Genomic DNA, 21,334 nt, shown 5'->3' on the forward strand with positions numbered 1-21,334 from the left:
ACACACAGACACTGTACACACACATTCCTAATGTCATCCTAAGAAGACACTAAGAACGCAACAACACACTACAACATGCTAAGAACATGCTAAAAACACGCAACAACATGCTAAAAACACGCATCATGCTAAGAACATGCAAATCTGGAAATTTCTGGAAAATTCAGGGAAGGAAATAAAATCTCAGAAAAGTAAAGATCTGGAAATGTCTGGAATTTCCAGTCATTTCTGGAACTTTCCGGAAATTTCCAGAACTTTCCAGAAATTTCCTTTTCTGAAATCTTATTTCCTTTTGGAAAAATTCCAGAATTTCCCAGAAATTTCTGGAACTTTCCAGAAATTTCCTTTTCTGAAATTTTATTTCCTTTCAGAAAATTCCGGAACTTTCCGGAACTTTCCAGAAATTGCTTTTCCTGAAATTTTATTTCCTTTTGGAAAATTCCAGAAATTTCTGGAACTTTCCGGAACTTTCCAGAAATTTCCTTTTTTGAAATATTATTTCTTTCTGGAAAATTCCAGAACTTTCCAGAACTTTCCGGAACTTTCCAGAAATTGCTTTTCCTGAAATTTTATTTCCTTTCGGAAAATTCCGGAACTTTTCGGAACTTTCCGGAACTTTCCAGAAATTTCCTTTTCGGAAAATTCCGGAATTTTCCAGAACTTTCCAGAACTTTCCAGAACTTGCCTTTCCTGAAATTTTATTTCTTTTTGGAAAATTCCAGAAATTTCCAGAACTTTCCGGAACTTTCCGGAACTTTCTGGAATTTTCTAGAAATTTCCTTTTCTGAAGTTTTATTTCCTTTCAGAAAATCCCAGAAATTTCCCGAACTTTCCGGAACTTTCCAGAACTTGCCTTTCCTGAAATTTTAGTTCTTTTTGGAAAATTCCAGAAATTTCCAGAACTTTCCGGAACTTTCCGGAACTTTCTAGAAATTTCCCTTTCTGAAGTTTTATTTCCTTTTGGAAAACTCCGGAACTTTCCGGAACTTTCCGGAACTTTCCAGAAATTTCCTTTTTTGAAGCTTTATTTCTTTCTGGAAAATTCCAGAACTTTCCGGAACTTTCCAGAACTTTCCAGAAATTGCTTTTCCTGAAATTTTTTTTCCTTTTGGAAAATTCCGGAACTTTCCGGAACTTTCCGGAACTTTCCGGAAATTTCCTTTTCTGAAATTTTATTTCCTTTTCGGAAAATTCCGGAACTTTCCGGAACTTTCCAGAAATTTCCTTTTCTGAAATTTTATTTCCTTTTCGGAAAATTCCCGAAGTTTCCGGAACTTTCCAGAACTTTCTGGAACTTTCTAGAAATTTCCCTTTCTGAAGTTTTATTTCCTTTTGGAAAATTCCGGAACTTTCCGGAACTTTCCGGAACGTTCCAGAACTTTCCGGAACTTTCCAAAAATTTCCTTTTTTGAAGGTTTATTTCTTTCTGGAAAATTCCAGAACTTTCCAGAACTTTCCGGAAATTTCCTTTTTTGAAATTTTATTTCTTTCTGGAAAATTCCAGAATTTTCCGGAACTTTCCGGAACTTTCCGGAACTTTCTAGAAATTTCCTTTTCTGAAATTTTATTTCCTTTCAGAAAATTCTGGAACTTTCCGGAACTTTCAAGAACTTTCTGGAACTTTCCAGAACTTTCCGGAACTTTCCAGAAATTTCCTTCTTTGAAATTTTCTTTCTTTCTGGATAATTCCGGAACTTTCCGGAACTTTCCGGAACTTTCCAGAAATTGCTTTTCCTGAAATTTTATTTCCTTTCGGAAAATTCCGGAACTTTCCGGAACTTTCCAGAAATTTCCTTTTCAGAAAATTCCGGAGCTTTCCGGAACTTTCCAGAACTTTCCAGAACTTGCCTTTCCTGAAATTTTATTTCTTTTTGGAAAATTCCAGAAATTTCCAGAACTTTCTGGAACTTTCCGGAACTTTCTGGAATTTTCTAGAAATTTCCTTTTCTGAAGTTTTATTTCCTTTCAGAAAATCCCAGAAATTTCCCGAACGTTCCGGAACTTTCCAGAACTTGCCTTTCCTGAAATTTTATTTCTTTTTGGAAAATTCCAGAAATTTCCAGAACTTTCCGGAACTTTCCAGAACTTTCCGGAACTTTCTAGAAATTACCCTTTCTGAAGTTTTATTTCCTTTTGGAAAATTCCGGAACTTTCCGGAACTTTCCAGAACTTTCCGGAACTTTCCAGAAATTTCCTTTTTTGAAGCTTTATTTCTTTCTGGAAAATTCCAGAAGTTTCCAGAACTTTCCAGAACTTTCCGGAAATTTCCTTTTTTGAAGCTTTATTTCTTTCTGGAAAATTCCAGAACTTTCCGGAACTTTCCGGAACTTTCCAGAAATTGCTTTTCCTGAAATTTTATTTCCTTTCGGAAAATTCCAGAACTTTCCGGAACTTTCCAGAAATTTCCGGAACTTTCCAGAAATTTCCTTTTTTAAAGCTTTATTTCTTTCTGGAAAATTCCAGAACTTTCCGGAACTTTCCGGAACTTTCCAGAAATTGCTTTTCCTGAATTTTTTTTTTTATTTTGGAAAATTCCGGAACTTTCCAGAACTTTCCGGAACTTTCCGGAAATTTCCTTTTCTGAAATTTTATTTCCTTTTCGGAGAATTCCGGAAGTTTCCGGAACTTTCCGGAACTTTCCGGAACTTTCTAGAAATTTCCCTTTCTGAAGTTTTATTTCCTTTTGGAAAATTCCGGAACTTTCCGGAACTTTCCGGAACTTTCCAGAAATTTCCTTTTTTGAAGCTTTATTTCTTTCTGGAAAATTCCAGAACTTTCCGGAACTTTCCAGAACTTTCCAGAAATTGCTTTTCCTGAAATTTTTTTTCCTTTTGGAAAATTCCGGAACTTTCCGGAACTTTCCGGAACTTTCCGGAAATTTCCTTTTCTGAAATTTTATTTCCTTTTCGGAAAATTCCGGAACTTTCCGGAACTTTCCAGAAATTTCCTTTTCTGAAATTTTATTTCCTTTTCGGAAAATTCCCGAAGTTTCCGGAACTTTCCAGAACTTTCTGGAACTTTCTAGAAATTTCCCTTTCTGAAGTTTTATTTCCTTTTGGAAAATTCCGGAACTTTCCGGAACTTTCCGGAACGTTCCAGAACTTTCCGGAACTTTCCAAAAATTTCCTTTTTTGAAGGTTTATTTCTTTCTGGAAAATTCCAGAACTTTCCAGAACTTTCCGGAAATTTCCTTTTTTGAAATTTTATTTCTTTCTGGAAAATTCCAGAACTTTCCGGAACTTTCCGGAACTTTCCGGAACTTTCCAGAAATTGCTTTTCCTGAAATTTTATTTGCTTTCGGAAAATTCCGGAACTTTCCGGAACTTTCCGGAACTTTCCGGTACTTTCCAGAACTTGCCTTTCCTGAAATTTTATTTCTTTTTGGAAAATTCCAGAAATTTCCAGAACTTTCCGGAACTTTCCAGAACTTTCCGGAACTTTCTAGAAATTTCCCTTTCTGAAGTTTTATTTCCTTTTGGAAAATTCCGGAACTTTCCGGAACTTTCCGGAACTTTCCGGAACTTTCCAGAAATTTCCTTTTTTGAAGCTTTATTTCTTTCTGGAAAATTCCAGAACTTTCCAGAACTTTCCGGAAATTTCCTTTTTTGAAATTTTATTTCTTTCTGGAAAATTCCAGAACTTTCCGGAACTTTCCGGAACTTTCCGGAACTTTCCAGAAATTGCTTTTCCTGAAATTTTATTTGCTTTCGGAAAATTCCGGAACTTTCCGGAACTTTCCGGAACTTTCCGGTACTTTCCAGAAATTTCCTTTTCTGAAATTTTATTTCTTTTTGGAAAATTCCAGAAATTTCCAGAACTTTCTGGAAAATTCCAGAACTTTCCGGAACTTTCCGGAAATTGCTTTTCCTGAAATTTTTTTTCCTTTTGGAAAATTCCGGAACTTTCCGGAACTTTCCGGAACTTTCCAGAACTTGCCTTTCCTTAAATTTTATTTCTTTTTGGAAAATTCCAGAAATTTCCAGAACTTCCCAGAACTTTCCGGAACTTTCTAGAAATTTCCTTTTCTGAAGTTTTATTTCCTTTCAGATAATTCCAGAACATTCCAGAAATTTCCAGAACTGTTAAGAACTTTCCTTTTCTGAGATTTTATTTCCTTTCCTGAATTTTCCAGAATTGTGTTCTTAGCATGATGTGTGTTTTTAGCATGTTCTTAGCATGTTGTTGTGTGTTCTGTAACACATTGTTGCATGTTCTTAGTGTGTTGGTGCGTGTTCTTAGCTTGTTACTGTGTTCTTAGCGTGTTCTTAGCGTGTTGCAAGTTCTTAGCATGTTGTAGCATGTTCTTAGTGTGTTGCATGGTTTTAGCATGTTCTTAGCGTGTTGTAGCGTGTCGTTGTGTGGTTTTGTGTGTTCTTAGCATTTTGATGCATGTTCTTAGCGTGTCGTGTGTTGTTGCATGTTCACTATTTTTTTGCATGATTTTTACATGATGTTAGCATGTTCTTAGCATGACGTTAGCGTGTTGTTAGCATGTTCTTGGTATGTCATTTCGTCATGCTAAGAACATGTGGAAATCGTGCTTACAAAAAGGGAAAAATTTTTTTGCATGGTTTTCACAAGTTCTTAGCATGACCTTAGCATGTTCTTAGCATGATGTTAGCATGTTCTTAGAATGACATTAGCATGTTCTTAGCATGTTATTTTTAACATGCTAGTGTCGTGCTAAGAATATGTGAAAAATCATGCTTACAAAAAGTGAAATTAATATTTTTTGCATGATTTTCAAATGTTCTTAGCATGACATTAGCATGGTCTAAATAACATGCTAAAATCCCACCAAGACCAGCATGCTGAAAACCTTAGTTTCACTTTTTCTAAGCATGAAGTTCACATGTTCTTAGCATGGTGCTAGCGTGATTGTAGCATGTTTGTGTCCCTGGACCGTTCATTTTTTAGCAGGTTTTTGATCATGTTCTTGCTGTGTGCATATGCTTCACCTTTTTCAGCATGTTCTTAGTGTGTTTGTGTGTTTCAGCATGTTCTGGGTGCGTGCTCAGCGTATTGTTAACGTGTGTGTGCTTGTAGACACATCCCACCCCCCCCATCCCTCACAGCCCCATCCCACACACACAGACAGGCACATCCCCCCACATCCCACCCCACACACACTGCCCCCCATGCACACCCCACACAGCCCATACACGCCTCCCACACACACACGGCACACGCACATCACAAACACGTCCCACACCCCTCCACACACATCCCATACACCCGTCACACACAGCCCACACATCCCATACACACATCACACGCACACGCCTCACACATCACACGCACGTGTCCCACACACACATCCCACATACATCACACACACACGTCTCACACGTCCCCCACACATCCATACACACATCACACACAATCTCACACACATCATATCCACACGCATCCCACAAACACACATCCCACCCCCCACGTCACAAGCACACATCACAACCCCCACACACACACGTCACATATGCACGTCATATCCACACACATCCCATACGTGCATCACCCCCCCCACACATCCCACACACACATCCCACCCCCCCCACACATCACAAACACATCACACCTCTCACACACACTCATATCCACACACATCCCATACACACATCACACAAACACACGTCCCACACAAGTCATATCCACACACATGGCACACCCCCACACATCCCATACACACCCCACACACACACATTTCCCCCCCACGTCACACACAGACACAACCCACACACACATCCCACACACATCACTCACCCCCACACATGTCCCACACACACATCACATACACCCGTCACAAAAACACGTCCCACACACCCACACGTCCCACACCCCCCTCCACACACACACACACACACACACTCCACACACACATCCCACACCCATGTCCCACACACACACCCACATCCCACACACACCCCGCGTCCCCCCCACACACAAGTCCGTCCCCCCCACACACACCCCACACACACATATTCCACACACACACGTATTACGCACCCACGTCCCACACACACACACCCCCCACACACGTCCCACAGACATATGTCCCACACACACACCTCCCTCACACCCACCCATCCCACACACCCGTCCCACACGCACACACACACATCCCACAGACATCCCACACACACCCCTCCCTCACACACACCCATCCCCCCCCACAAACCCATCCCAAACACCCGTCCCACATGCACACACGTCCCACAGACACACATCCCACACACACACCCCCCTCACACGCACACGTCCCACACACACACATCCCAGAGACACGACCCACACACACACCTCTCTCACACACACACACATCCCACACTCCCCCACCCACACACAGCCAGATGTCCCACACAGACACACACATCCCACACACACACACGTCCCACATGCACACACACACATCACACAGCCAGACGTGTCCCCCCCCCACACATCCCACATGCACACACCTCACACAGCCAGACTCCCCACACACACACACGCATTCCACACACACACGTCCCACACACATCACACCCCACACAAACACTCACCTCCACAGTGGTTCCTTCTCTCCTGGGAAGGATCCAGTGCTGGCAGTTGGGGACGAGGCTCCAGTCTTCATTTCACCCCCCCAAATAGTCTTATTTCACACACACACCCCAAATTGTCTTTATTTTACCCCCTCTAAATAGTCTTTATTTCACCTCCATAAATAGTCTTTATTTCACCTCCCCAAATAGTCTTTATTTCACCTCCTTAAATAGTCTTTGTTTCACACACACCACCCAAATTGTCTTTATTTCACCCTCTCCCACCCTGCCTTTATCCCCCCTCTCTCCTGTGTCCCTGGGCTGTGCCCGAGGTTCATTCCCTGCTCTCTCTCTCTCCCGCAGTGTGTTCGTGTGGCGGTGCCTGTGAGGAGCCTGTTCCTGCTGCAGGGACTGGGACAGCCGGGAAGGCCCCGGGATGGTGCCCGGGGGGCACCTGCAGAGCACTCACAGCCCCGGGACAGCCCCAGGGCCTGGGAAGGAGGCCGAGGTCTGCAGGGAACCCTTTGGGGCCCTGGGAGGCCAAAGGGGGAACAGTCCACTCACGGAGCTGCTTTGGCCCAATCCTGTGCTGTTCAATCCAGGGCTGCAAAGGGAGAAAACACTGAGAAAATCCCGGGCCCTTCCCTTCCCAAATTCCAGGCCTGGCCATTTGGGCAGGAGGGGGAGGCTCTGACCACACCCACTGCTGGATCCACCCGGGGGCCCCAGGAAAGCTGGGAGCCTTTCCTGAGCAGGAGGGGGGCACTCTGCAGCTTTCTGGAATTGGATGAGCAAAGGATCACGGTTTTAAGTCCATTTTGCTTTTAAATACATACATTTGGCTAAATTTCTCTCCATGAAGTGCCTTGGAATACTTTCCCAGCAGTCTGGGCTCCAGCCTTGCCTCCCACCCCCTGCTTTCCACACACGGTGCTACGACTCTGGGCCCAGGAGGGCTGAGCCACCCCCTGCTCCAGCTGGACTGCCCCATCCCTGGGCTCTGCCTGGCCTTTAATACCTCCCCAGGGAATTCCCACAGCATTCCGTGCTGCCAGAGGGACCAGCTGATGGCACTGCCCCTCCTGGGCAGGGGGCACACAGGGTTTGCACACCCGGGCACACTCACCTCCACACCCACACCGAGGCTCATTCCTGCAGAGCTCCTGCCCTCTGCTCTTCCTGGGAAAATGTGCTTTGCAGGGAGCTACTTCCATAGGCAGTGGCCAGCCAGAACCTTGGAAAAAGCCCCTAAGGAGCCCTGTTTCCCATTCCAGAGGGGCTCCCTGGAATGTCCCTGGAGGGCCCTTGGGCTCCTCTCCCCATCCTGCTGCTCCTGCTCCCGCAGCCCCTCGGCCCAGCCCGGGCACTGGGGCAGCTGAACTGAGCCCGGAGCTGCCCTGGGGGGACTGGGACCACAGACATTCCCAAAAGGAAAGGAAAGTCACTCTCCACTTGTTAAAACCTTCTGCCAGAACCAAAACCCCCAGGGACGGTGGACTTGGAAAAAGCAAGTTCAGCTTTTTCCACAGAAACTGTTGAGAAAGGAACAGCAAACGTGGGCAATGTCAGAACTGGCATTTAAGCCACTTAAAATTCCTGGTGTGGAACCACTACCAGATTTTTAAATCACCTTTCTTTGTTAATTAAAATAAATAAAGGCTAAAACAAACCATGTAGACTTACTTACATTTAGTCTTTGCAAAGCAATGCTAAATAGTGCTTTAGTCCCAGTTCAGGACAACAGGGGCTGAGCTCTGGAACCTTCCTGCCAGGCCACTCTGCTGCCACTGCATGGAAAAGTAGCGAAAACATCCCGTTAAAGGAGTGGATTCCTGCTTGTTTAACACACAAAGTGCTTCAGCAACCTCAAAAATCACCTTTTTTTACAGCTGAATTTATTAATGCCTTATATGACTGCCCAGCAGAGCAGTTGGGCACACACAGAGCAGTCCCTGTGCAGTCTGTTTTTAGGGAAACCTCTGGGATCCCATCCTGTTCTGTCACGTGGTGACATCAGTGAGCTCCTCTGCTGTGCTCTAATCAATCATCTCTGCCTTCCTTCCACAGTGATTGTGTCCCAAATAACTGCAGTTGTGTGGCAGAATTCATTAATTAATTAATCAAGTGATGTGAAAAGTACCTTAAAGCAATAGTGTGTGTCAGGAAACACAGTCTCTGTTTCTCTGCTCTGGCTTCACGTAGGAAGTGTTCCAAGGAACGCTGTATTAAACTGGAAACTAAAACATTAATGCATGACTTTATATTTTCAACGGTCAAGATGCCATTAAAGGAAAATCTGTCTCAAATAAATTTGGATACAAGTTTTCCATGTCCAGTTCTTAAATCCCAATAGCAAGTTGATCTGGAAAGACTCCTGGGACTTGCTTTACAATTCCCTTGCAAGCAGAAAATGGCCCCAAACATTGTGTCAAAACCCAAAGAAACCAAGACCCCTCAGACTTACAGGGAGCTGGAGCTGCCCGAGCTGGTTCCAGTGCCAGGAGAGGAGGAGCCGGAGGAGCCGAGGGACACGCTGGCACCACCTGGAGCCACCCACCACCCCCAACAAACACCGAGGGTTAGAGCTGCCTCAGACACCAAGTACCCAGGGCACGTTCTGTCTAGAAGCTTTATTGAGACTCGGGGTTCTGGGGTGGTTTTTTGCGGTTTTGTTGGTTTTTTACATTTCACAATGCATTCCACAGACTTAGTTCAGTACAGCTCAAACTGCAAGTGTAGAAATGTTCACTTCTCATTTCTTGCATAACAGGACAGGGCTTAAAAGTTTCCAAACAACATTTGCAGCATTAGATACTCGGTCCACAGATTATCAGAGTCTGAGAGCTGGAGAATTATTTGCTCAAGATCAACTACTGTACATTTGTGCAACAAAGTGTGTAGCTGGAATTCTCTGTTACTCTATGTGCAGGTTCTTTGTTCGGGTCTCTGCTGTTGTTTCCAACAGATGCCAGTGTTTACAGAAGACCTTTGAGTTTGTCAGGCTCGAGCTTGGAGCTCGCCCAGGCCTCAGCCAGTTCTCTGAAGTACAAAGCACTGTGGAGCAGCTGAAAGATCTAAGCTTTGTGAAACACATATATATATATATTGGCAATTGATAAAACAATAAAATCACAATACAGCTATACTCATACCAAAAAGGCAAGATTTTTCAAAACTTGCTAAACTGGTATATTCTCCTAAAACATCTCATTTTAGAAAATCTGCATCAATCTACACAGACCATACACAGTGCACAGACTGGGAAGTGTTTGTTCTCCTCTGCCCCCCCTGCTCTCCCCTCTGGCCGCAGCACAACTACCTGGGTGAAGCATGTACAGCTCTCAGTCGTGGTATGAGCAGAGCTGCACAGGGGAAGGAAAGATGATTAGTTTAGATCCATACATAGCAGCTTACAATACTTAACATGATGAAACACATGGCAGTCAAAACAGTTATTTTTTTTTTTCCTCAAACACTGCGTCGCTAAAAAATAAAGATCTGTGAAATTGCACTGCAATGTCAAGGGGTTTGCTATTCCCTGACCCTCCCCGTGGAAATCCAATGAGTATTTTTCCCCCTTAAAAGATGAACTTCCTATTGATAAGTTGCTTCGGGCTTTTTTATTCAGTTTTGCGCTTCAACCCAGGGATCTTTGCTTGGATCCTGCAAGAGGAAGGAGAAGGAAAAGAACAGCCTTTGAGTAACAAACAGAGAAAAAGTAGGTATAAACATCATCTTCAAAACAGCACCATGTGAAAAGGACCATCACAACACAACTTTATAACTCTAAACTCTTCGCTCCCCTCCTCAACTGCACTTGCTGAGGGGCTCAGGTGTCACTAATGGGTGGGAATCCACAGATTTCCATTAGAAATAATAAAGGCTCAATTTAACACCAGCACCAGCAAGAAAGGAGGTGACTTTCTCACCATTCCAGAGTAAAAAAGACCTTTTTCCTCCTGGCACATGCAATGACACATTTGCTGCCCTAGACAGGAGTGGCACATGTACCAGGAACTGTCATCAGCACAAAGGGAAAGCAATGAAACCAAAGCAGAGCAACTCACTTTGCCATGGCATCTTTGACATTCTTGTTCACAAGTCCCAAGTAATGGTCGATTTGGGCCTGGAATTGAAGCAGACACAAGTTAGAGTCCAACTGTCCCTTTGCAGAGTCCTGGAGAAGCCCTGGGTGCAGTGGGACCTCAGCCATGGGGATTTCCCAGTGATCCAGAGCTGCTGTGCCAGTGTTTGCCTCCAGGAATGCCCAGAGCACAGGGCCCAGTGGGCAAGGCCCCCATGAAACCCCCCTGGCTCCTGCCTGGTCCAGCCCAGCCAGCTGTGGGTACCCAGCCAGGGCCCCTCAGGGACCCCAGAGCAGCAAAGCTGCTTAGCTGGGCCTGGTAACCAGCTTGAGAGGATTGAGGAGCCGGGCTAAGCCCCACCATCCCTGGCCATCCTCCTGCCCTGGGCTCCAGCTCTCCTTTCACTGCGCACGAGGAGCTCGGAGACCCCGTGGGGCTCCACCATCTGCTCCAGCCTCCCTTCTCCCAGTGCCAGCCTGGGCTCCGGGGCCCTTGTTTGTGAAAGGGGAGAAGAACGGCTAAGCCAGAGCTGGCTCCCCCCTCCTGTGCCCTGACCTGCCCAAGACAGTCCTGGCTATAATTTAATCACAGGCATTTGAGTTTGGCTCCTTCTTCCCTCCTCCTTTTACACTGGTGTCTCTCCCCAGGAACAGCACTGGACTGGGCCAAGCAGCTCCCACCTCCTGTTTTTGCCAGAGCTACAAATTCCACAGGGCTTCGGGAAACCAATCCTGAATATCAGCTCCAAAGAGGTTTCTTCAGGAATTGTTTCAGAGGTGCTGCCACAGCAGGATTAGCACACCTTGCCTAGTGCTGCTCTAGTCCTGACCAAAGCTGACCAGCACAGAAGGCCTCCAGGTCCATCAGGCCTTTTCCACAACTGTTTGCTGGGAAAACCTCTTCCAATTCCACCAGAAAGGAGGAGGAAAGCACACACAGTCTGGACTTCAAAATGAACTTGATTTTCTTGGCCCTGGCTCCTGGTTAAAGGCCTATTTTTAAAGGCTTTAAAGATTTAAAAAAACAAAATTAATTTTAGTTTTATTTGTTTCTGGTTCTGCTTCGAAAAAACCTGATTTTATGAGGCATTTAATGAATTCTATTAAACACTCACCTGATGTCTCTCATAAATAACAGGAACACTGAAGAGCGAAATCAAAGCTGGAAAAGAGCACATCAAAGGTATAAGTATTGACAACAGGGATGGTGTTCAGGCAAAACAAAGACTGGTTTCCACCCCTTGACCTGTCTGGCAAAAAGGTACAAGAAATAACTAAGCCCCAGACACAAATTGTTGGCCAGTTAATGAAATAATCCCTATTAAGGAGAGCCTGGGCTGTTCTCCAGGGCTCACTGTACAGTAAGTCTGGTCACAGGTCACTTTTCCACTGTGGGTTATGCAAATCCTTCCCAAAGGATGCTCAGGCATCACTTGGTTCTGACACTGAAGCTGGCCAGCTGTGGGATACAAGGAATAAAAGTGCAGTGGGACAGGGCCACAGCAGATCCTGTACCTCCCCAGAGTCCCAGCACAGCCAGGGCAGGTTCACCCTGACAGGGACAAGCACAGCAAACGTGCCTGTAAATACAATGTCTGGAAAACCAGCAGCCTCCAGACTCAAAATGACCTGTTGTGCAGTGTTACCACAGCCCTAGAAAAAGGCCCCCCAGGTAACAGCTAAGGCCAGAGGAACAGGCTCCCAGAGTGGCCCAGAGCTCAGTGCTTCCCCAGGCAGGAGTGGCAGGAGTTGAAGGGAGCTGGCAGCACTTACCCAGGATCAGCAATGTCAGACCATTGAACAAGGCACCGACATAAGTGAACACCCACATCAACACCGCGAACTGCAAAGGCAAAGAGAGCCCGTGAGCATGGCCAGGACAGCACAGACCCTGCAAACCCCAACAGCACACCCCACAGCCCCACACCCCCCTGCACAGCCCTGGAACTAGAGTGGGGACGGCCTGGCTGCAGGTGCAGGGCACGGGGCTGGAGTCACTGCCCGTGTCCTCTGCCCTCACTGCACTGCCACTGCCATGGCAGGGACGGGCAAACAGCTCCCGCCTCCCACCCTCCCGAGGGGGCACAGGCCAGGGGAGGCTGAAGGGCTGGTGAGTGACACCGAGCCAGAAAGAAAGCAGGTCACTGCTGTGGGGGGCCCTGCAGCCAACTCTGGAGTGAGTGTCCACTGTGGCTCCAAACTGCCATCACCCTCTGCTCAGCAAAGCTCTCACTGAACCCTTGACTACACCAGGCAGAGGTTTCTGTCACATCAGAGGAAAGCCTGTCTAGGAGGTAACATGGTAGGCTTGGCTTGATTTACCTTTTTTCCTTAAAAAAGCCCAAAGGTGCTTTGGATATTAAAAGATTTAGGAAAGAGAGGAGTCAACAGTGCCCTAAAAAATGGAAGCTGGCTCCAAGTCCGAGGCAAGTTCAGAAGCCAAGACACCCCTTGTGCTGACAGACACCTGCAGGCTCACAGTGCCACATTCCAGGCTCCCTGTCCAGCCCTGTTCCTCCCTCCCGCTGACGGGGCCCCGGTGGGACACAGGCTCTGCTCCACCAGCTCCATAAAGCTCTGCCCAGGCCCAGCCCCTCTGCCCGTGCCAGGTGGAGTGTCCCAGGCACACCTCTGACCTATCCCAGAGGAGGAGTGCCAGCTCTATTTCGGGGCAGGATTCCTCCCAAGGAAAATCAGCCAGTTCCATCTAGAGTTGCATGGCCAGGGAGGAGCTGAGCAGCAGCAGGGCTGGGGGTCACCAACAGTGGCTTTCCCAGAGTTGGTTCCCTCACACAGACCCCCAGCCCCCGGGTCAGCCAAGCACAGGGGGGTATTTTCTGTGCAAGGCACCACAGAACCCTGGACAGACACCATGGGAAGGCTGACATGGCACCAGGGAGGGAAAGAGCTGGGCACAGGGAACAGCCCAAGGTGAGACACCAAGGCAAGGATGGGACAAAGTGCTGGCAAGGAAAATAAACACCCAGTGAAGGGCCAAGGGTGGGGACCAGGATTCTGCTGACTGACCTGCAGCCAGGTCACTCTGAACTTATATATCCCAACCTCCAATTTTAGCTTATCTTAGGATGTAAAATACCCAAAGCAAACAAAATCAACAGCCAGAAACAAGATAAGGGCCTGACACTCAACACAAGTTTAATTCCATGACCTTTGAGATGAAATGAAGTTTACTGCAAGAGCTTCATTCAGAGCTGATCCCATTCAAAATTCAGGGGAATGAACTGCAAGTGATGCAGCTCTTTATCTGGCAGCACTCTGGGGACATGACAAAGCAGCACAAGGGGCACAAAGGCGACGCCCAGACTGCAGAGTTGCCAGCCCTGCACTGCCACTGAAGGTTTATCAAGAACAACAAAGCAGCTCTGCAAACCTTGGCCCAGCTCAGCTCTGCAGTGCCAGGGTGAGCCTGGCTGTGCCCTCCCTGCACAGGGCATTTTACTGGAGCAAACAATCCCAGGGCAGAGCCAGCACAGGCAGCACATCCCCCCCGGCCAAGGGGGGAGAGGCTCCAGCTTTTACTGGGCAAAAAGCCCTCAGGTTTGTGATGGTTCACAAGGATTCTCTTGCGGTGAATTAACCAGCCTCAAGCACCCACAGTGAAGCATCCTGACAGCTATCCATGCTTTGTTCCCCATGGACACAATTCCCAAAGCCTCAGCAGCAGCCCAGTCAGCCCAGCAGTGAGGAATATTGCTGACAACTGTGCCCAGGGCAGAAGGTGTGAGTTTACGTAAGCAGAGGGGTAACAGGACATGAATCAATCCCAAAGTCCAACAATTATCAGAATTATCCAACTATTAGTGAGCACTGAATTTATGGCTCGAGAAAGAGCAAAATCCAGGAGTTCACGTTGGACTGACTCAGGCTTTGCTTCTCCCAAAGTCTGTCCAGGGCAGCACCAGAGTCTAAGTAGGTTTTGATCCCCTTGCCTTGCTGGGGCTGGGTGGGGCAGGGACCTCGAGCCCAGCCCCACGCACGCTGCAGTGAGGGGCAGCTCTGGGGAAAGCTGGGGCTACAGAGCCCAGAGCCCAAACCCCCCTGCCACAGCTCCTCTCCCTGCACCCTTCTGACACCCCAAACAGGATGATATGGACACTCAATCCCACACTGAATTATCAGGCTCCAGGGTTTTTTCCCTTAGAAACAAGGCAAACCCAGGGACCACTAAAAACACTCCAAGGCTCAGCTGAAACACATCTAAGAGACACTTACAAGCACAAAAAGCTTTACCTGGAACACCTCCAAATGCCTAAAGCTGGAAGACAAGAGAAAAAAAAGGAGCAGGCAGCCAGGATGGACCTGCAGAGCTGCTCCTGCCCTTCCCATGTGCAGGGCTGGGAATGCTCAGGGCTGTCCAGCCCAGCTCAGCCGAACCCTTCAGGTGCTGTGCTCACCAGTGAACCCCCTCCAGCTGATGGACTGGCTCCAGCTCTGCCTGCCCAAAACTGCCAAATCCAGAACTGCCCCCATGTCCCTTCTTTACTACAGAACATTCCAGGCCCAGCCCACAGCTCTGTTTCTCAAACCCTCAGCTGTGCCAGGGCCAGCACAGCTCCCACTGCACTGATCACTCTTTACCAGGACAAATTGCACCTTCTCCCGGGACTCTGGCAAGGGCTCCTCTGGCACTACTCCTCAAGAGCTGCGAGGAATTTCTCCTTGTGCTACATAAATATTTAGAGTCCATTTTAAGACTTCCCTGACTGAAGCATTGTTTAATAAAGAAGAAAAAAAATCTTCACGAGAGAGATTTTACAGCCGGAATTATTACACACAATAAACTGACCTGCAGACATTTTCTACATTACAGCTCTGTAACTTGAATTATACACAAACATATGATTTCCTATAGTGAAGATGTTTAAACTACATGAGCCAAGATATTTTTATTTTAAACCAGGGCCATTCTGTTGCATAAGAGCCCAGAATTTCAACGTTCTCCTCGAGCACAAACTCTTCAAAAATCAGTAACTCGTGCTGGTGAACTGTCCTGACATTCACTGCCTTCATATAAAGGGTTGTTCCCAACCACCATAAATTAGACTAATTAACCTACATAAAACATTTTAAATGTCAGAAGGAGAGAGGGGAAACGAATTAGTTCAGCTGAACAAACATGTCTTTCCTATGTACTGTAGTATTTTAAAAGTGATTAGAGTGCCTTGAAGTCATTCTGGCTGGAATTAACTCTAATTCTAACATAATTCCTCCACAAGGCCTCATTTTTAAAGCAGTGCTCACTGGAACAGCAGTTGGCTGCTCACTCCTGTTTGACTTCAAGGGGTTGGGATCTCTACACAAATGGTGTGAAAACTCTCCTAACCCAGAGCTGTACCACAAAGGGCTTCATCCCAAACACAAGTGACCTTGGGATTGAGTTGTGCTGTGCTGTTCTTTAATCAGATCCAAACACGACTTAAGCACAACTGATCATGGCCAGAAAAATGACCAGAGAAGAACAACTCAACCAGTTCCCCCAAAAAACACCTTCTCCTACACAGCCTTCCAAGGCTTCCAGAGGGAATGGACCCCCTGCAGGAGCCCTGCCCAGCCCCAGGTGCAGCTTTTCTGGCACAGACTGTGTGAAGGTGGAGCACAAAGAGAAACTGGATCTACAAAGTGTGGGTAAGATGCCCAGGTCTGCCCCCGGTTTCTATCCCACAAATCCCACAGAGACTTGGACAGCCTCCCTGTATTCCCCATGCTTCACAAGGAACCCCTCCCCCAGCCCCACAACAACTCCAAGGACTTTACAAAGCACTAAGGAAGGGATTTACTGGAGGATAAAAGCAAGTTTTTTTCAAGAAGATTAAGCAAACTGAAAGAGAAGTGGACAATACATTGCACTTGGTAAAGGAAACACCCCTTTGAAAAACAAAGGAAGGTGACTGAAGTCTGAAAGGGGAGAATATAATTCTCTCAGAACAAAACTGAGGGTTTTCAGCCAATTCTTTTATTTTGGGGATTGGTTTTCTTGTGTTTTGGGGTTTTTTTCCCTTCTCTTTGTTTCATTTTGATTGTTTATTCTTCTTCTTCTCTGTCAGTTTTGCTCTGCTGCCCTCAATAAATCCCATTAAACCCCACTTGGATGTACTGCACATTTCAGGCAGAGTAACTGCAAACCCTATTTCAGTAATTCATTAAAAGCAGCAGCTCTTCACTCCCAAATCCAGGGGCTGGGACAAGTGTCCACCTTCCCAGTAGCTCCAGGGGATCACTCAGGAAGTGGACACGAGAACCCTCCTGTCCAGGCAGGGAGTTGTGTGCTAACCACAGACAGAAATCCAGAACACTGAGGCAATGCAGCCTCAAACCAGGTTTTCCAGAGGGACACATCCACACTGGTGATTAGTGGAGCAGTGGCTTGTTTTCTTAACAGATTCCTGCTGGGAATCACCAGTGAGGAGCTGGGATTTTATCCCCCTGTCCAAGTGCAGCTGAAGTTATCCACCCTTGATACACGCAACTCTGTGCCTGAGGTACCTCCCCAGCAAACTGAACCTCATTGTTTACCCAACCACAGCCATTGTTTGCAGGGAGCAGGGGTTTGCTGACCTGGTGTCCTAGTTAGAACAGCTGGGACCAGTTCATCACTGGATGGGTGGAACCCAAAACTGGGTATTCTACAGCCTTCCATGCCAGTGCCCAGAAACTGTTCTCAACAGACCATTTACACCCTCTGCCCAGAGCAGCCCTGACTCCTCAGGCCATAAACTGGGTGTTAAGAGGCCCATGAGACAGGAGGATGCTCCTGTGCTCACACCCAGTGTGGAACTCCCCGCCCTGAGGGAGGCACTGGGCATTCCTGCCTGAACTGGAGGATAGATAATCTTGGGGTCTTGGGACTTTTTTAACCACTTGTGGGATCCAGAGGAAGACTGAGACCACCACTCTCAACCAGACTGCACCAGCACTCTCACCAACAGGTGTTTTCCCCTCTCCTTTTCCTTTGGACTCAGGGGGCCCAAGGAACACCACTCTGTTCATGCCCCAGGGTGCTGGGTTATACAGTTGGGTTTTGTGGGTTAAACCAACTGTTTGTCTGTATAATCATATTTATTGTATTATTTTATTAAACTGTTATTCTGACTTATAATCTCTCCTTTGAGTTGGGCTCATTTCCCTGCTGGTTTACCTTTAAAGCAGCACCTCCTCACAGGCGGCAGGGAGGACTCACCTTCAGGGAATCCACCAGGTCGTCGACGAGGAAGAGGCGCCGGAGCTCGCGCACGGTGCCGTTGACGTGGCCCAGCACGACGTTGCTGTACTTCTGGATGAGCTCCTCGGACACGGCCACGTCACAGTCCAGGTAGGCCCTGCAGGGAGAGCAGTGTGAGACCTCCCTGTGCCAGTGCTGCCCAACAGGGTCACACCTGGGACCAACAGCAGCCACACATCTGGCTGTGTGACACGGGAAAACCTCACCGGGGGAGGAACCTCCAAAGGACACCACAGAACTGCCCAAGTCAGTCTCAGTGAACCTTAATAAAAAACTCCACAACCTCTCAGGAGAAAAGAAAAACATCTATTTCTCACTGCTGCTTCCTCAGTCACACCCAGGCTCACCTTATACATGTGGGCAGGCTAACACAGGGATAAGAAAAAATCCCACCAAAGCAACATATCCATTTATGCCCCTGGAAGGCACCTGTGGAGCTGCCATTAAGCTGCAACAAATCTATTATGGTGTGGGAAAATGAGCTAAATTTTTCACCATTTGCTAAAAAAAAAAAAAAAAAGAAAAAAAAGAAAAAAAAAGACTTTCTTACAGTTAGTGACAGTTCTTTTGCATAAAGATATAAACCCCTATCTGGTTAGGTCTCCTTCCACTCCACTGCCACTTTTATCTGTAGCTGCAGTGGCCGTGGCCACAATTTCTGTCTTTAAACAAGGTATAATTTATTTATCTAATGTGCTGGAGGAGGCAGAAGGAGCGAGGCAGCACGTCTGTAACAGGGAACTCATTTTACAGTTGTAAACTTCTACTTTTGGTTGGGAGGATTCTGCTTTGGGGTGGGTTTGTTTGATTTTTTTTTTTATTTTAATAAAATATGCACAGTGGAGGCTCCTGTGTATGTCACTTAAGGCCAAGCTAAACATGACCTTGTGGCAAATCCAAGACAAACTGAAGTACTTTGAACGGTAACTGCAGCAGCCATTTCAGGGCTGTATTCTGCAATCACCCTTGGCTTCCATCTGCTCGCCCTTCTCAGCTCATCCAGGAGATATTCATCAAAAATTCAGTTATCTCATGGGATGTTACAAGCAAAAACATCCTTCTTGTAGCTGAAGCTACACAGACAAAAAGTAACCAACCAAGGATGTTGGACAAGAATGTCTGGAGGCTACTTAGGAATATCAGCATTTTTAGGAACAAACTGCAGAAAGAGCACAGGTAGAACAAGTTCTGCTTCTTCTTGTGAAGAAAGAACTTGGAAGCGTTGTTTGGATACTGAGGAGCAAACAGGATTTCAGCTGGGAATTATTCACCCTAAGGAGGGGGGCATTTTTTTTTGTCCCATACTGTGTTAGGCTTGCAGTGGGTAAAGGAGGCACTGCATGTGGTGTGGGAGGAAGGGAGGGAAACCACAGCTGAGTGGGACAGGGCTGGCATGGAAACAGGGAACATGCACTGTCAGGAACAGGAAACAAGTCCTCTAACACAGGAATAAGTTTTCATTTCTTTTAAGGTGCAGCTTTGCAACAACAGGCACCTGGATTCTGCCTCTGACAAGGCAGCCTTGGAGCTCAGAACAAACCACACATTTTAAAACTCTTTGGAACTCTTAAGAGTTCCAAAAAGATCAAAGCAGCCCCTTGTCACAGTTTAACCCCTATTATATTTCTTCTGATTTTTGCTAAATAAATCACGTTGCAAGTGCTGGGTATTCTTTTAATTCTGTCCCTGGTTCATATTCTAAAGGCCACACCATTCTGAAATGTTCCACCAGACTGAAGGGGTTTATTTTTTTAACGCATTCCCAGGGAAATCAACGCCCCTGTACCAAACCCTTGGTCCATTTCTGTATTTATTGTGGGACCACTGAGAAAAACAAACTGTGGGGAACAGTCTAGAGACTATTTACGTTATTACCCAACGTGTTACAGCACCCAACGTGCCACCCTCTGCTTCCCACAACCCCACAGTGGAAGGGGAAATCCCACCTGAAGGGGTGGCCTTCATCAGACTTCTGGATGGCCTGGATGACTCCCTTGTATATCCTAAAGCTGATGGTGACCGAGAGCAGGGCCAGGGCGATGTAGGCTGTGACGCTGACGATGCTGAACACTGTTAATGAGAGCAGCAGGAACAGGCTGGCACCAAACACCACTCCCGTCTTCTTGATGTCTCGCCAGTAAAGCAGGTCAACAACTAGGATTGAAACAAGGGGAGAAATTAGAGCGAGGTACCTTTGGCATCCACGGGAACACAGGGAAACAGCACTGGTCACTCGGCTGCTGAGAGCCACCAGGAATGGAACGTGTCAAAGCAGAGCTGCAATCACAGCTAGAAAGAGGTGAGTTAGTGCTGGTTCTGCACTGCACTCAGGTCACTGGCATTACTGCTCTCAGGGTTACCTCACATGCTAAAATTTAAGAACAATTCTGCCCTTAAGCAATGTCAGAATCAATCTCTTCAGCTCCTGTGCTCTGTTCTGCACCAGAACCACAGCACTTTGTGCTTCAGTTCACCCCATTGTTGTGCATTCTGTGGAGGTCACTCCCAAAGAGAAGGATTCCAATTCCCTGTTAGGACAGATGACAAGACACCAACACATCTCTAAACCATTCCATCTTTCCAAGTCTGGTCGAGCAAAGGCCCTGCTCAAAGACTCATTAACAGTTCACTTTGTTTTCTTTGGATGGAAGCATTCCCAGGGGAGTTTATAATGTTGATTATGGGTGACAGACTGAGCCATCAAGAGGGAATAATCTCACTGAGATGTCAATCCAGGCTGAGTCTGCCGTGTTCCAATGCAAAAGACTTCATTTGCAAACCAAGTTTAGTTTTCCTTAAGCGACCCTCATTAGGGAACACAGCGTTGGGCCATTTTTAGCATCACTGCCCAGAGTAAACTACACCCTTGCACAAGCCTTAGGTAAGGGCTGACAGCACCCAGTGCAATCTGTTTGCTTGCATTAGATACAGAGTTCAAGATAAATTATACAACAATTATTACTATTGCACTGCATGTTCAGTAATCCCATCTCCTCCTAAACATGACCAAAATTAACTGCAGAATAATGTACCAGAGTTCAGGACAGATTCTTTGTCTAAGTGACTGTAAAAAAAAGATTAAAAAAAAAAATTGACTAATACTTCTTGCAGGATGAAAACCTGGTAATGCACCAACACTTAATTCCTGGCAGCCTCTGTAGGGCAGAGTCTGTGCAACACCTTTGTAGCTACAACGTGCCAAAGCCACTGGGGCTGTGGTGTGTTTTCACACAAGAACTTTCCAATTATTCCCACAGGGAAACTGCACTAAACTGCAGGAAAGATGAAAACCATGGTCAGAAAATTAAATCCATAATGCAAAAAATTAAATTCATAATGCAAACCATTGTATCCAAATATTCAAAGTCATGTTTCAGCAGAAATTCCCTGCAGCCCTCCAGAGACAGGTTAGAGCTGCAGGAACACCTTCAGTGTGTGCCAAACCAGAAGTGCTGTGGGGAGAACAGCCTCCCCCCTCCAGCACCACCC

General features: G+C 46.5%; 2 protein-coding genes across 11 annotated transcripts in view; one reads left to right on the top strand and one right to left on the bottom strand.

The window, feature by feature from the left end:
* EML6 (EMAP like 6) overlaps positions 1–8,845 on the top strand; it is a 90,460-nt gene extending 81,615 nt beyond the window's left edge. For all 7 annotated transcript variants that reach the window (XM_064650963.1, XM_064650960.1, XM_064650965.1 and 4 more), the window contains one exon: positions 6,885–8,845. In XM_064650963.1, coding sequence (XP_064507033.1) covers positions 6,885–6,909 — 25 coding nt within the window. In that variant the 3' untranslated portion in view covers positions 6,910–8,845. The remainder of the gene's footprint in view (positions 1–6,884) is intronic.
* Positions 8,846–9,136: 291 nt separating this feature from the next.
* RTN4 (reticulon 4) overlaps positions 9,137–21,334 on the bottom strand; it is a 40,345-nt gene continuing 28,147 nt past the window's right edge. For all 4 annotated transcript variants that reach the window (XM_064650971.1, XM_064650972.1, XM_064650973.1 and 1 more), the window contains 6 exons: positions 19,792–19,999; positions 17,804–17,942; positions 12,379–12,448; positions 11,721–11,767; positions 10,589–10,647; positions 9,137–10,184 (listed from right to left, as the gene is read on the bottom strand). In XM_064650971.1, coding sequence (XP_064507041.1) covers positions 10,142–10,184; positions 10,589–10,647; positions 11,721–11,767; positions 12,379–12,448; positions 17,804–17,942; positions 19,792–19,999 — 566 coding nt within the window. In that variant the 3' untranslated portion in view covers positions 9,137–10,141. The remainder of the gene's footprint in view (positions 10,185–10,588; positions 10,648–11,720; positions 11,768–12,378; positions 12,449–17,803; positions 17,943–19,791; positions 20,000–21,334) is intronic.

Source organism: Pseudopipra pipra, chromosome 3 (genome assembly GCF_036250125.1).
Source record: "Pseudopipra pipra isolate bDixPip1 chromosome 3, bDixPip1.hap1, whole genome shotgun sequence".
In the NCBI taxonomy this organism is placed as follows: Eukaryota; Metazoa; Chordata; class Aves; order Passeriformes; family Pipridae; genus Pseudopipra; species Pseudopipra pipra.